Source organism: Manacus candei, unplaced genomic scaffold (assembly GCF_025592945.1).
Source record: "Manacus candei isolate 608988 ecotype Guabito, Panama unplaced genomic scaffold, ASM2559294v1 h1tg000007l, whole genome shotgun sequence".
NCBI lineage: Eukaryota > Metazoa > Chordata > Aves > Passeriformes > Pipridae > Manacus > Manacus candei.
In genome coordinates, this window is record NW_026138055.1 from 3,298,425 (window position 1) to 3,314,684 (window position 16,260).

The window sequence follows — 16,260 nt, forward strand, 5'->3', positions numbered from 1 at the left end:
TGAGTGGCAAATGCAGGTGATCTACTTTGAATGCAACCACTACAGCAGTGCTAAGTAGCAAGGAAGCAGAACACAGGCTAAAGAACAATTTCAAGGGCAGAGGTTGCTCAGTATTCATCCAGAAATCATATTAGAACTATTCTTTTTTTCCCCACCTGACTTGTTTGAAATGTAATCAATTCTGATAAGAAATATGGCTACAAAACTACACACAGAGTCATTTAACTATTCTGTGAGGAGCAACAGCTTAACTATTGCCTGGTGTTTCTCTTACTATGCCTTTCAACACAGTAAAACTCTGTGAGGGGAAAGGCAGCATCCCCTGGCACCATTCCCTTTGAGAGCAGCAGACAGTACTGCCCAGGGGATTTCAGATCAAGGGAAGGATCACTCTCCCAAACTAAGGCTTCTGAGATCAAGTCATGTACGTGCCCAGTGCTGTCAATACACTTGCAATCCTACAACAGCACTGAGTGAAAAGCCAAAACAAAGACACTAAATAACTTATTCACACATCAAACACGGAGACAGCCAAGGATATAAATTTGCACCTTCCCCAAAGAGAATTTCTGATTGTTTATTTTAAACTGAGAAGCAAAAAGCATGTGGCAATTATAAAAAAAATTCATTATGTCCAATAAGGTGGACATAATTTTTCCCCTATTATATAACATATTGACTCCTTTTCTTTTTTTGTTAGGTCTGTGAAACAAAGTCTGGAACAAACTGCAGCTGACTGTATGAAATAAAGTGTTGATCACAACGATTTTTTTTTCCACAAAATGTTTTATGCACATATGAAACAGGTATGTAAAAGAGAGGGTTAATTTGAAATCTTAATGTTGTTCTTTTGAAAAAAAAAAAAACCACAACAAAACCAAAACACCTTCCCCTTACTCACCCAATTTATCTCAGCAGTGACAATTTTCTAAATTAGTTCAGTGAAGACCTCCCAGTCCTGCAGTAACCTTCACAGACAAATGAGCTAAGAAATACTCATTCTTGTATCTATCCCTACTTTCATCAGGAGAAATAGTCCTTATAGGGAATAACTGAATATGCAAAACAATGCAAAACATTGTTTCCATACTTGTACTTTCATTTTGGCCAGCTCTGTAAACAACAACATGCAAATGTCAAATTTCTGAGCAGATCTTTGCAAATCATATTTTCACAAATAAGCTCTGTCCCATACATACACACATAAACAATTTTAAGGTTCCAACTCTCATGTCTTTGAAAGCAAATCACCAAGAAACAAATCCAAAAGTTTCTATAGAGGAAGGGGCACAAAATGAAGAGAAAAACTTAACTTTTTTTTAATTGAGGAAAATTCTTAACTTTTTTTTTTTAATTGAGAAAGACTGGTTGTTTTCATCAGTGTCACAAACTGCTTGACGCCCTCAAATATTTTGCTTAAAATAAAGAGTGTAATGGATTATAATGGAACATGTTTTGTGCTGAATTACGTAACAGAAAAGGTATGCAAGTTTAATCAACTATTACTTAGCATATTCCCCACTTGAAGTCAGGCAGTGTTCACACTACAACTCACACATTCCTCAACCCTTTAAACGACCCGAGATTACCAGACACTCCCGGCGTATCCAAATTACACTGCAGTGATGCCTCTGCCGTGTCTCTCCCAGCCTCACAGCACAGGTTGGGCTACGGGAAGGGATCTGCAGCGAAGTGACCATAACGCTGCTGCAGGTACCAAAAAACACACACAAAAACCAGCCAAACCTCCCAGCCCGACCTGAGCAAACCGAGCGCAGCCACTCACCGTTCATGGCCGTGGGAAACTGAGCCATCATGGTCCCGGATCTGCCTCGCTAGCTCTCAGCCATCTGCAACATAAAAACATCGTGCCATTAATAATGCAACAAGGGCAAAACTGCGCTGCGCTCCCGCTGAGCGGGGGAACGTCCGTCCCTTCAGCTCCCACTTCCGACAGCAAACAATGCCCGGCTTGGGGCTGCTGCTGAACCAGCTGAATTTACACTGGGGAGGGGGTGGGGGAATTTTTTTTGTCTTTTTCTCTTTTTTTTTTTTTTTTTTTTTTCCTATAGGCTATGCAGTGCAGTCCTGGACCTTGTGGCACATTCTTAAAGGAAAACAGGACCAACTGTTTAGCAACTGCTACAGGATGTACACAAACAGTTGCCAGAACATATGGCTGGGGACAGCCTTCTCCTGGCGGGAGCATAGGCTTGGGGTCCCAGCAGATCTTTGCCAGCTATCCCTGGTAAATATTTATGTATATGAGAAAAAACCAGTGCAATCCTGAGCTCTGTAACCAAAAGCTTCTGCTGAGAAAAGTGGAAGAACAATTATTATTCAAATTCACCCATTCCACTACTCCACACACTATTAACAAAGAAAACACTCTTACATGATGTATTCTGAAAAAAAGACTTGTCCTCATAAAAGTCCGTCACAAGCCAGTTTTCCAGGAGCAACACAATGAAGTTATTCCTTTTCCTGAGCTACTGCATAAAGACTCAAAGCAGCATTTAGAGAGTCTCAACAGAATTTACTTTCGTAATAAATACCAGAGTACTAAGACAAATTTTGTTTTTTAGTATGTCTCTTTTCAAGATAATAATAACAATAATTATCTTGAAATAATAATAATTCTTCTTAATAATAATTCACCTGTAATAATAATTCTTTAGAATTGCATAATATTCACTAATACTTATCTGAGGTAAAAGCATAAAAAAATTCACTGCTATAAAAACATAGAACTAAGACAATGCAGCGAGCTTGTAATTTGGATGAGACAATTTTAGTTAAATATTGAAATATATCCGTCATTATCCTTGTGCTCTATGTGGAGAAATTATTGTACATGATGAGGATACAAAAAGGAAATATTTAATTAAAAAAAAAACAAACAACCCTCTTCAGACACCAAACCTTCTTCCCACACCAAAAAAAAACCCAAACCAAACCAAATATACATACAAACAAACAAAATCCACCCAACTCTTCCCCTCTCAATACAACCACAGATTTTAATATTAAGTACAGAAATATCATATTCCCCATACTCCCTTCCTCTGCATGAAAACTCCTGTGCATCTCATCACAAAAATCACAGAACTGGAAAGCACTGTGGTTACACCTTTTTGTACCTATTGCACATTTCTTCACTAAAAATAAGAGTCTAGGATCTGTGGCTACACACACACACACACACACACATATTTTAAAAAAGTAAATGGAATAGCTGGTGAGTCCAAATGATCTCTCACAGAGCCATTAGGTATCAACTGCACAAAGATGCAAAAAGGAAGCATGGATCTGTTCCAAGACATGAACCTACCAAGCAATCTACCAAGGGACACTTGAAATCTATAAATAGCCTTCCCAAAAAATGCTGCCACGGTTGTCAAGCATTTCTCCAGCACACTTCTCTGCAAAAGCTGTTCTGTCAAGAAGGTCTAAAAGAGAACTTGAAACCATGACACAGAAGCAGAATTCTGGAGAACACCCCCAGAATCAGCAGATTTCCACCTTCATGTGACTTGCTCCAGATTTACAGTCTTACTGAATAAGAGCTACACATCTGATCTTTCCTCCAACTCACTTTATCCTCTTACTTTCAGTCTGCTTTTAGGTTTCTTTGAATGAGTAATCACAACAGAATCACAAAAACATAGAATATCCCAAGCAGGAAGGAACACAGGAAGATCATTGAGCCCAACTTCAGACTCCACAGAGGGCACTAAAAATTATCCCATGATGTAACTAATGAGCATTGCCCAAACACTTCATGAGCACCAACTGGTTTGGGGCCATGACCCCTTCCCTGGGGAGCTTGTTCTTGTGCATGACCACCCTCTCAGTGGAGAACTTTTTCCTTACATCCAATCTCAAGTTCCCAGACACAGCTTTAAGCCATTCCCTCATGCCCTGTCACCTGGGAGGAGAGAGCAGCACCTCCCTGACTGCTCCCATGAGGAAGCTGTAGACAGCAAGGAGGTCACCCCTCAGTCTCGTCCCTAAGCTGAACAGACCCAGTGTCCTCAGCTGCTCCTCAAAAGTCTTGCCCTCTAGTCCTTTCACCATCTTTGTTTCCCTCTTTTGGATACATTCTGATACTTTTATATCCTTCTTACATTCTGAGGCCCAAAATGCACACAGTACTTAGGTGAGGCCTCACAAGACAAATCTGATAATAATCAGACAGTACAGGTCTCATAATAAACTGATTAACTCTTAAAGCCCAAAAGCTTAAGATATTTATTTTTAAAATACTTTATACAACTCACAGTTACAGAGAAAGTCAGATTTTTGCCTTGTTTTTGCTGAAATGGCTCATGTAGACTGAACTTCCAAAACCCTCAACTGCTGACCACAGGAGTGTGAGAAGCAACCCAGGCAACTTCACGTGCACAAAACGTGGAAACCCCCTCTCCCTCATTTGGATGTCCCTAGAGTCTCAACTGTACCATATTTTAAAATCAATTTCAACTGAAAAATCTTGAGGGCTTTGACCTCACTTTAGCTTGGTGAGGGTCCTTCCTATTCATGAAAGCTCTGTATCTACAGAGCACACCGAGTAACTTCTTGGATATAAGAAGAAAAGTCTTCCCTGTGAGGGTGCTGAGGCCCTGGCACAGGTTGTCCAGAGAAGCTGTGGCTGCCCCATCCCTGGAAGTGTTCAAGGCCAGGCTGGATGGGGCTCTCAGCAACCTGATCTAGTGGAAGGTGTCCCTGCCTATGGCAGGGGGGTTGAAACAAGATGATCTTTAAAGGTCCCTTCCAACCCAAACAACCAAAAATCACAAATGAGTTTTTTACAGGATTTCATATCTCACCAGCACTGAGACCCCATTTTATCCCTTTGCACAGATCCATTTCATTTGAACACCAGGATTACACCAAGCACACATGCTTCTCTGGTGACAGATTCTGAAGTTATACTGATAAGCAAAAAAAGGAAAAATAGAAGTATTGCTGCAACATAATTTCTCCTCATTATTTTCTTTTTTTTAGAGAAGGAGGAAACAGCCCAGTAAACCTGAAGTCTACAAAAATTTTTCAAAAGTCTGTGAAAACAATCCTTCTCAAAGAATGGAGCTCGTCCTCAACAAGTATTCTGTCTTCGTTGTCCCCACAGTATATCACAAAGGCTTGGAGATTATGCATATATTAAAGTTAAGAGCTGCTTATTTCTACAAATTCCAAATAAAGTTGCTCCAGTTGCCATCTATAACGATCTAAGTGTGTAAAAGCACCTTGCACCTTTGGGACACAGGTGTGAACCACTTGTGTAGCATGAAAGTCTCAGCAAAATATTCTTGAAGTCAAATTTATGGTTTTTTAGAATAATTTCAATAACTTCTAAACATTAATGGAGGTGAAAGCTGTTAATTTCCAAAGAACCTTACTACGCAATACTACAGAGAAAGCCAACGCCATATAAAAATGTTCACTAAAGGAAAAAAATAAAAATCAAGAAAATACTATAACCAGTATCCCAAACAGATGATATAGATGAAATCATGGCCATCACCACCAGAATATTTCACAGAAAATTATCTGTTTTTCCAAAATGTTCTAGGAGAGGCGCTTGGTGAACTCAGCCATCAGTCATAAGAAACTGTGGCAGCCACAGCACAAAATCCATGTTGTAACAACAGGATCAAACACCCCTGTGAACATCATAGACGACATTAAGTCCTGCTGCCATTTAGGGTGAAAACAGGAAAACTTGGATCTTACATTTAAATAGCAGAACAGCAAGTTCTTGTAAACAAACCATCTGACTAGTCCCGATGTTTAAAGCACTAATTGTTTTCACAAACTGACCTGCCAAACTGCAACTGCTGTTCCCTCTCTCCGTGTTCATTATAGTTGATACAAATTGGGAAAACAAATGAGGAGATTGCAAGAAGCCGGGGGGACCTCAGGACTATGCTGAAGGCATTAGAAAACATTAGAGCTGGGCACATGACAGGAGAAAGGGAAAAGAAAAAGCTTCTTTCCTATCATGGGCGTATTGCCATTATACGAAGAACAGCCTTACCACAGTCTTTGTTAATATTTATACTTGCATCAATTTTTTTCAAAATATTTCTCAGAAAAACCACAACCAAATAGTTTTAGTAGGAATGAAGGTCTGGTGCAACAAGCTCTGTCTGGAAAAAAGAAAATGCCTTGGAAGCAGCACGTGTGGACACACTACTAACTACTCTTTTCCTTTCCCCAAGAGCAGGAAGAAGATATATTGCAGATTTTTGCTGCAAGAACCAATTAGCAAGGACAGAGACTGCAGTACTAGTTGACCAATTTACTCTTTACAACACCTGTAGACCTGGACAATTCAAAGAGGACTCATTAGTATTTGCAGAGCAAACAGTGACAGCGTAATAGCCCATGTAGTTGTTCCCTGGTATTTTTCAATTACTCTCTTGAAAATGAGAGAATAATATGCATTAGTAAGGCATTATTAACCAGCATGGAATACAATTTATCTTTTTGCAAGACATATTGGTAGGACAGTTTACTAATTAAAAAAAAAACCAACAAACAAAAAACCCAAAAAAACCCCCAAAGAAAAACACCAGAACATTTTGTCAGGCCAAGCATTTATCTCCTTTATACAGTGGAGTTAAACACAGTGACATGGCCTTTTCAAAATGCACTGTGCCCAACTTCACGAAGTCCACCCACTCTGATAACAAATGAATGACATCAGTGACAAAACAGAGAAGTCTACCCCGGGTAGCACATTGCTGGCTCTTCCTGCTCTCCTCTGCCACTGTGGATAGCAGTACTGAAAGCCTAAGTTAATATTTTGACATTCCAAGAAGAAAAAAAAAAAAAAAAGGGTTAAATATTTCACTTCTCACCCCTATGGTACAAAGTCCCTTCCTTGCTCACTGTGAAAGAGCAACTTCCTTCCCAACAGTAATCCAGACAGAACACAAAAAGTATTTTTTTGACAAATATCCTTCTGCCCACCTTGCCCAGCTAACAGGCTCTCTGAACATACTGACCATGCAAAATACAGGAATCTCTGTTTCTGTTCAAAAAACAGAATTGTGTGGTCAGTATTGCTGGGTTTACTCTGTTTCTTACACAGCTGCTCAGCTGTGAAAGCACCCATTCAAAGTATCAAGACACAGTTCAGCTCTCTCCTCTGTCTCTGGAGATTAAAGCTGATCTTTCCTTCCTCCTAGGAGAAGGTTTTCCCCCATTTTACTGCACAGTCATTCAAGGAAACTCATGAGCAGTGTTTGAAACAGTAATGTCAACTCAGGATTTCAATCTCCTAAGTGAAATTCTTTACCATTAAGACGAAATCTGCAGGTCTCTCTGTCCATGCCCGTCCAGCTTTGATTCTTCTTTGCGAAGTAGAAATTATTCTGAGGGAGGGAATGAGAATCCCACTTCAGGAAGCTCACTATTTAAATCCCTGGCCCTTCTCCCACGAGACATGTACATGAACTTCCTCAGGAAAAGATGGGAATTGAACTCAGCTCTGTCACGCCCTGGAAGAACACATTCACTAATCTGATCCCAGACACAGACAGACATCACTCCCTCTGCTTGCTTTGCTTAAAATGGAAAAGAAAAATAGCAAAAAGGAGAGTGTAGACTATTTATAACTTTGAGGGTTTTTTTAAAGGCTCTGAGCTTCTACCTTTGAGAAGTCTGCACAATGTAACCTTTCCAGAGAGCTGAGTGAGATACACTTACTCCTGAACGGGTGGTAACTTAAAATACACTCTTGCCTTTTTTTTGCTTCCTACTTTCTAATTTACATGACTCCCCATTCCATATGCTGTTTTTTCTAGATCCTCTTTTGAAACACACCAATTCTCACACCTAATTATTTGCAAGTGTTGTACAAGCGCTCCAAAATGCTGTTTGGTGAGGTCCACACATCTTGAAACCTGCAGTTCTCAACTTCCACGTTTCAACTCCTAATTTATGTCAATGTGGGCTTAGGCAGGACATAAGTATTTGATGAGTTTTCTCTTCTTTTCTTTATTTTCTTACTTCAACCATGACTGGAAACATTCAGAGCCTATTACTTTTAAGCTTATTCATTTGAAATCTTGCCATCTTCAGAGGAAATTTTTGAGCCCACTCCTGTCCTTCCATCAGAAGCAAAATCTGCCTCCTAACAGAGGGGAAAAAAAATCTAACAGAATAATTCTTAATGTTATCTTCTCCTTACAATAGAAGAGATGCTATTTGACTTGCTGCTCAGCTGTCAGCCCCAGATAATAGTGCAAAACATACAGAACATCTAAGGGACTGCTATAAGCTGAGCATAACACAACAGATACATAGGCAGCCTCTGTGCTCAGCAGAAAACAATCTCTCACCATTTACAAAACTAATGAAGGTAAAACATTCAGTGAGACTGAATTTACATTTTAGCTATGTATTTTCAAGCTGGTCAGGTGCACAAAACCATCACACACAACTTCTCAAAACTGAATGAGATGACAAGCAGAGAGGAGAAAGGCCACAAGAGGCCTTCAAAGCAAAGCAATGGTGTTTATCTCTGATGAATCAAAAAAACAGGGAAACCTCATGAGAGAAAAAGAAAAGAGCAGCATAAGGCAGTCAAAACAGGGAAAAATAATTAGGTAGCATTATTTCAGATAGGCAAAAATGTGCTCCCCACTCCCAACCCCACTCCCATCCACAAGTGTCACCTGTGCTCTATTACCAAGAACAGTCCTTCAAAGCATCCAGTTGAAATTTGGTCTCTTCAAACCTTTACCACTGAGCTCTACAGCATAGAGTAATAATGTTTTAACCACCACAAATTAATGTAACGAACTTAGGGAATCAATTATCACCTGTGTCAGACACATCTCAACATCACGTAATGTCCTGAGGAACAAAAGTATCTCACAGACTTGTCCTACCTCAAGAAACTCGTAAGAGTGTAATGGAAAAAGCAAGAGTTTTAGATTTTGAGTAGTAAAATTCTTGACCTTTGAAAGGTAAGACTAATAGTATTTAAATCAGTTCTGATTTTTTAAATACATTTATTAATATAGCCATAACAGCTCATTTTTTTTCCACATTCCAATTGTAATACTTTTAGAAACAAAAATGAGTTAACTCCCATTTCCTGTTCTTCCCTTACTTAATGTGTATGCTGCTGAATCACTAACTGCAGATATCGCTCATGACTGATGCCACAGCATTTCACAAGCTCCACTTGCATCAGCCTCGAATATTTTCACTAGAAGAGCCAGTTCAGAATTATTTACCAGCTACTTCTGAAGCTGAAACCACAACATCCCATATCAAAATGTCTTAAGTCAAAGTGGCTGCTCTCAGAATTGCTATTCCGAAGAAGCTGTGACTTTTCTGGATCAACCATGCCTTTTCAAGTATCTGTAACTGCCAAAATATTTAAAAATAGTTCTCAGGTACTTGTGCTCTATAAGGTAATTCCAACACTTTGTCCTGCTACTGTCATCATGTTACATCATTTGAATTTCATGTGTTGTTCTGAAAATAAGAGTTACACAACACTGTGCTCATCTATATATTAATGTTCAATCCATTATTCTAACTCCAGGATCCAAGTAACCAAGCTGGCCAGGCTGCTTTCCTATACTGACAAAGTTCTAAATATTCCCAATTTAAAGAAAAATGACATTTCATCAGCTCCATTTTTACTTTATAATTTTTATGTGACCTAATCCTCACCTTTATAACATTTGGTGCTAACGTCACAACAACACCAGAAAAACAAGTTACAACAGTCTCTGTACCATCTTGCTATGGGCAATACAACAAAGTATGTGTGGAAGTAAGAAGAACTGACAAAATAAAATCCCCTATCTTATTTTGTAGAGGCTTATCCTTAAATAAACCTGAGAATAAAAAAAAAAACAACCAGAAACAACAAACCCCACAACCATTCTGATAAGACAAGTAAGACAAATGAATTAATGAAAGCAGTTACATTATAGGAACCAAGCAACCAGGATGCTCAAATTCTTAGCCTGGCATTCTAAGGGTAGAAGAGATGAGTAGTTAACATGTACTTTGATGAATCCCATCATCCAACGTGAATTAAGCTCAACTGAGGGGTGTACTTTGCAAAGATCTTAAGTGCCTACAAGATTCATGAAAACAGGCAACCGGAGAAAGCACAACCAAATTTAGCGCCCTCAATGAAGAGAAAGACTTCTGTGTGTTTGAGTACCAATATTAGACAGCAGAGAATCCACATGCCAAAAGCTGCTCTAAATATACCAACAGCGTGAAAAAACTCAACACAAGCTCACAGCTCATTAAACTCAAACAGCCACAGAAAACAAGGCTTCACTGCTCACAGCTGGCTTAAAATTTTGGCTTACACTGGTCTGTCACTGGAAGGAACTTGAACTTGCACACAGTATAAGCCTCCCAGTTCTATATTGATCAGGATTCAAAAACACCATTTGCAGAGGTAATGAAGTACCTGCAATATTTGCAACCAAGCACTTGAAAATTTCAGGATCACTTAAAACAGCTGCTTAGCACTTCCAAAAATCCAACCAGGCACTCTAACACGAGTGCTTCCCCGCAAAATAGACTGTTATGTCATCTATCACCAACGAATGTACATAAGGAAAATGCAATTTTAAAAGGTGAAATTAAAGGTCATAATATGTTTTTAAAGGTAAAAGGAATACAGTAACTACCCTATATCACCTCATACCTAGGATCAACCTCTGAACCTCAAAGTACACTTTGTGTTAAGTGTTTTACTGATATGCGATAGTTCTTGAAACAGGTTGGTTGTAAAAAAAGAGAACTCTCTAATTAGCTCGACTTTATCTTTGGTATCTTAAAAATCACCAATCATCACCTAAGACAAAAAAGCTCAAACAAGGTCACTAACTTTCCCACATGACATGACCCCTCCAATCTAAAAGCAACACTAGTCAGCAAACTATTGCTCCCACAACTTTCACAGGACTAAACCAGTGTTTTCACAGTGTCTAAACCAAGCTTCCCCTCCAAAACTTAAAAACATGGCAGGATCCATCATCAACTATCCTTTGCCAAAAGACGTGGCATTACAATGAACTGAAGACAGCTTTTGGAAGTCAAAATAACTTGAAAACAAGGAAGGAGAGCAGTTGCATACATATATATGGAACAAATCACAGGCCCAGTGCTGCCAGGAACACTGGGTAATGTCACTGCAAGACCAAGCTCTGTGATTTATGGGAGGCCCTGGTGACTGATCGAGGATCTTGATGATGGGAAAAAGGCAAACATCAGACTCATCTTCTTGAAGGGCCAGAACACCGATACAGAAAGCTGCTAAATCTTACTTCAGTCCCTGGAAAGACAATGGAGCAAATCCCCTTGTGAGTCATCTGCAGATGCCTGAAGAACAAAAAGGTGATGGGAAACTGCCACTGTCCATCCAGGACGAACCACATCCAATATCTCATGGCTTTCTGTGTTGAGATGACTGGCTCCGTGAATGAGGGCACAGCAGCTTGTTTTGACTCTATGAAGGCTTTTAATAAGGTCTCTCACAGTGTCCTTAGAGCCAGACTGGTGGAATATAGTTTGAAAAGGTTCACTGTAATCTGAGTGGAAAACTTGCCTGATCACCAGACTCAAAGAGCTGTCATCAGTATTCCAAAATCCATCTGTTTGGAACTATTGATGTTCCCCAGGAATTGATACCATGGCCAGTACTGTTTAATGTCTTTACTGGTAGCCTGGGCAATGGGATGGGATGCAGTCTGAGCAAGCATGGACACCAAACTGGGGAGGGCTGTCCAGTGAGTTGGTGGGATCTCCACCCTTGGAAATAATCCAAACACAACCAGACACGGCTCTGAGGGACATAATCTGAGTTGGCCATGCTTCTCACAAGAATTGGACCAGGTGATCTCCAGAAGTCTCTTAAAAAAAATATTATTCTGTAACTACATTTCAGGTTGATAAAAACAAATGGAAGCAGTTAAAAGCTATTTTAAAACCTGAGATGTCAGAGATCTTTCCTTTCAAGTGAAAATAGGCCAGAAATTAACATTAGAAATAAAGATGTCCAATCCAACTTCTGAACTAGTTTTCAAAAGGCAAAGAGAACAGCTCTGGCCTTTAAAAGAAAAAACTCATGAAAAGCTGTTTTCACAAATTTTACATACTGAGTCTTTTGAGGTAACACCAGATAATTTACTTGTAAACTGTTAACCAAAAAGACCAGAGACCTCTGTCTCAATTTGGAAGAAGAACTAGTGCTCTGGACTATACTGCTCTTCAGGAATTCATCCCGAGGTCTTTTCCTGATAGCCACCTGTTTTCAAGGAGGGTGAAGGTTTTTGATAATGCCTCAAGCAAAGCATCTCCTTTCACTTTCCAAATGCTGCCCCATTTTCCTCACCAGCTCCTGAGAAGCAGCTCAATGAAGAAATACTGTCACCTACAGAACTTAGCTTCATTTTTCATAGCTGCTTCTTTCCTATGGCATGAAATTAATTCAATTTTCAACATTATACAACAGAAATATTTGCAAAAGCCCCTGCTGTAAGAACTGCTGTAGTCAAAGTCACTGTAATACCTGAATCTCAACAAATAAAGCCTTCTCATCAACACACTTTAAAATCATCCCATGGGTCACTTCTGCCTTGATGTGACAAGGCATTTTTCTGCTTACAAGAAGAATGGTTAAAAAAATAAACAGCTATAAAGCTTTGTTGTTTTGACCCACACCTATAGTAGATAACCCTATTACTTTTATGATTAGCACAGACAAGCCATATGTACCCAGTTTTTGTTATATTGTTACTGCTACAGGAATATACTCCTTGTTTCTGTTACAGTGACAGCTACAATTCAGCCAGGGACACATCCCATACCCCAGATCTTGTACAGATAGAGGAGAAAAAAGTAAATGCAATTCTCTCAGGATAGTAATTAAAAGGATAAGCACATTCATTTGATCTAATTTAGGCATCTGAGTTAGGAGGCTAATCTGACAAAGAAAATTTCTGTTCAACAGAGAGCACACAGCAGTCTAAATCCATGTTTGCAGGGATCATGCAATTCTCTTCACATCACACGGAGCCTGAAGCAGGACTTCTCTAAATACCCAGAGATACGGTGGTGAGCCCCTCCCAGCTCAGTCAGAATAAAAAAAAAATACAAAGAAACCAAACAGGGGAGGTAGAGAGGAAACAAGGAAACAAAAATGAAACAGGTTTAGTAGAAGAATGAAGCCCAGCTGGCTCTTTATCCATTTAGTTCCTAGTGCTCATTAGTTCTAAACATCATCATCGCATCAGCAGATGTAGATGCTTGTGACAACCAAATTTCAGATGAACAATTTAAAACTCTTGAAAGCAAGCTGCATTTTATGTACCACTGATGTTACCCACACCACGTACTGCTTCACACGCTCTGTGTTTTCCCGTGTTCGGCGCGGGAGCTGCTGCCACCACAGGCCGGCACGAACAGAAAAGGAGTTTAAAAGACATCATGTTCCCAAAAGAGCGATGCACAGGACAGGGCAGCCTGGGCGCAAGTGACTTCTCATTCCAGTGTTTTAGGTGGGGAATTTCCAACTGATGCTTAAGAGAAACGCTTGAGAAAATAACTTAAAGATCGCAGGCACTATCTAAAGCACGATCTACTTTCGAGTTCTGCAGCGTGACAGATGTCAAAGCCCCAGCTGCTGTGAAAACCATTTACCGTATTCAAAATGGTACCTTGATGTTTAAGGAACCGAATCACGTACCTCAACCACATTTTATTTTCTGAATTTACGACATGCCGCGGAGAGAAGTCGAGACCAAGAAAAGCCAGTCTATTTACAGACAAAACACTTCGCAAACTTTAACTGCAGAAACCAGTTCGATCTCTCCGAACTCCGGGTTTCCACCGTAGCTACACGGCACCAAAACCACCATCACCGCAACAAACCGGGGTCTAAGAACACGTCCGAGTCACCTCAGTCACCTCACCTCGGGAGCTGTTTGGGCACGGGCACCGGGATTTCTCCGCTGGCAGAGCAGTAATGGAGCACAGGAGAGCAGCAGCGCTGGCAGCGGGAGCCACCGCCGCTACCGTCCAAACCCACCAGAAAACAAACAAAAAAAAAACCAAGAAAAAAAAACCAAAACACAAACCCCAAACAAACCCGAACCCCACCAGCCTCAAATAAGGGGAACAAACATAACTAAAGCGGCTTGGGGCAGCAGAACCCCGGAGCGCTCCTGTCCCGCCCGGCAGCTCGGCCTCCCACCCTCCCGTCCGCCCGCCCAGCTCCGCGGGCGCGGGGCCCGCGGCCGCCCCGCCGGTACCTGTTGCGCTGCCCCAGAGCGGCGGCTCCGCTCGGGCTGCAGCTCCTCCGCCTCCCGCGGCGGCTCAGCCCCACAACATGGCGGCGGGGGCGGGGGAGGAAGCGGGGGCGGGAGCGGGGCCACCGGGCACGGGCTGAGGGCGCCGCTGGGCGCCCGGTCCGCGCTGCCCTTCGCTCCCCTTCCCCCCTTCCCCTCCGCTTCCCGGTGCGAGGAGTACGCGGCCGGAGCCCGAGTGAGGGGTGGCTGTGCCCCAGGATGCTGCGCCCCCGGGTCTGGCCCAGGGTCACCAAGCGCTGCTGTGGGCACCGAGCCCGTCGGTGCCTTTGCTGCACACAGGAACAGCTGCTGCTTAAAGACCCGACTGACAGGGAATTTATCTCCATCCTTGCTTGCATTTTTCAAGCTCGATTCCCAAACGCTGTCTCCCTATCTGCTCCGTAAGTTACCTTTTCCTTAGTTTTCCGGCTGTATCCCAGTCCTATCTCGACTGGAAGCTGTGGCCCCTGGTTTGGTCGTTCTGCACAGGCAGGACTCACAGATTAAGCTGATTTTTCCACCTGAGAGTGGGTGACAGCACCCTTGGCGCTTTTCCATGGGAAGCATGTCCCGCTGGGGCACCCGCAACCAGTGAGGAGGGGGATGGCACAAAGATCTAAATTCGACTCACACCAGGCTCAGTGTACTGAAATATGTAGGGTTTCAGGGCTTTATCTTTCCAAAAATCAAAGAATCCTGTAGGAAGGAAAAACATGAAAAAATGCCATCCTTTTTAAACACTAGACATTTTCTTTCCTCAGCGAGCAGATCTCGTTGTGCATAGGCGATTACAGCACCTTTCTATGCTTTTGCCGTGTAGATAATTACCTATCACCTTCGTAGAGAGCAGATTTTTCCACTGACTCATTCTTCTGGGTTCTTAATGAGCCTTTCCAGTTTGTTACACCTTTTGTCATTCATCGTGGTTCCGGAACAGTCACGTTATTGTGCCATGCAATGGTCATGGCTACATATTAGCACATACTGCTCGTTGGTATTTGTGTTTAGATACCTGATGTTTGCAGTTTGCTGGTGCAGCTGCCACACTGGACTGGCAGCTCGCATTCATGCATTTACCCCTTGTGACCTCCTCAGCCCTCATCTGATTCATTGCTTTTGATGATGCAACATTCTCCTTCCTCACTGCCAGCCCAAAAGCATGCTTTGTATTTTTGTTCCTACACAGACAGCAACCTCAGCTTTGATGCACAGATATTTGCCATGTAGGTGGATTAAACACATGTTGTTCAAGGGGCACTTGCTGACTCCATGATTTAAATCACTTGGTGGCCACCAGCCTAGGGGGCCTTTGGCTGTTTTAAAGTAGTCTGCAGATTTCATGAGCAGTGCTTCATAATTCCAAATAATTAATTGGGATAACAGAATGACCCTGGGTCAAGAACAGGCTCCTCTGTTAAAAAGTCTCTCATCTGACATTTTCTGCTTGAATTACTTTCTAACGCCTCTTAAAACACAGCCTTTAATCTGTTCAGTACACATCACAGTGATAGAGCAGTTCTAAATGTGACTTTGTTGTGTAGGCAACATCTCCAGTCTCTCTGGATTGAACACAAGTGCTTGCATCAGACAACAGTTTCCAGGTTCATAAAGGCCATTGTAGAGAGGATTAAGATAACAATAAACCAGATAAACATGTTTCTTCTCATAGGAAGAAACAGATCAGGTTACTTATTACAGTAGTTAAGTATTGAGAAGGGAAGCCCCTAAGAACAGGTTTGACAGATATCTGTGAGCAGTTCTGTAAATACAGTTGATCCTGCCTTGAACATTGACCTAGATGACTTCTCAAGGAACCTCACAGTTCCTTTCCTCTATAGTTATGTAACTGCCACGTCCCACCAAGCAAATGGACTTGGGCTGTGTCTGTGCTTAACCACTGACTTCGAGGTGACAAAGT

General features: G+C 41.4%; 1 protein-coding gene across 7 annotated transcripts in view; it reads right to left on the reverse strand.

The window, feature by feature from the left end:
* The window catches only part of ITSN2 (intersectin 2), an 81,651-nt gene extending 67,228 nt beyond the window's left edge, over positions 1-14,423 (reverse strand). For 4 of the 7 annotated variants that reach the window (XM_051809984.1, XM_051809969.1, XM_051809979.1 and 1 more), the window contains exons 1-2: positions 14,307-14,423; positions 1,787-1,850 (exon numbers count right to left, since the gene is read on the reverse strand). In XM_051809984.1, coding sequence (XP_051665944.1) covers positions 1,787-1,817 — 31 coding nt within the window. In that variant the 5' untranslated portion in view covers positions 1,818-1,850; positions 14,307-14,423. Of the gene's footprint in view, positions 1-1,786; positions 1,851-7,306; positions 7,693-13,967; positions 14,139-14,306 lie in introns of those variants that run through there. The other 3 variants (XM_051809952.1, XM_051809962.1, XM_051810004.1) reach the window with 3 other exon arrangements.
* Between the last annotated feature and the right edge of the window lie 1,837 nt (positions 14,424-16,260).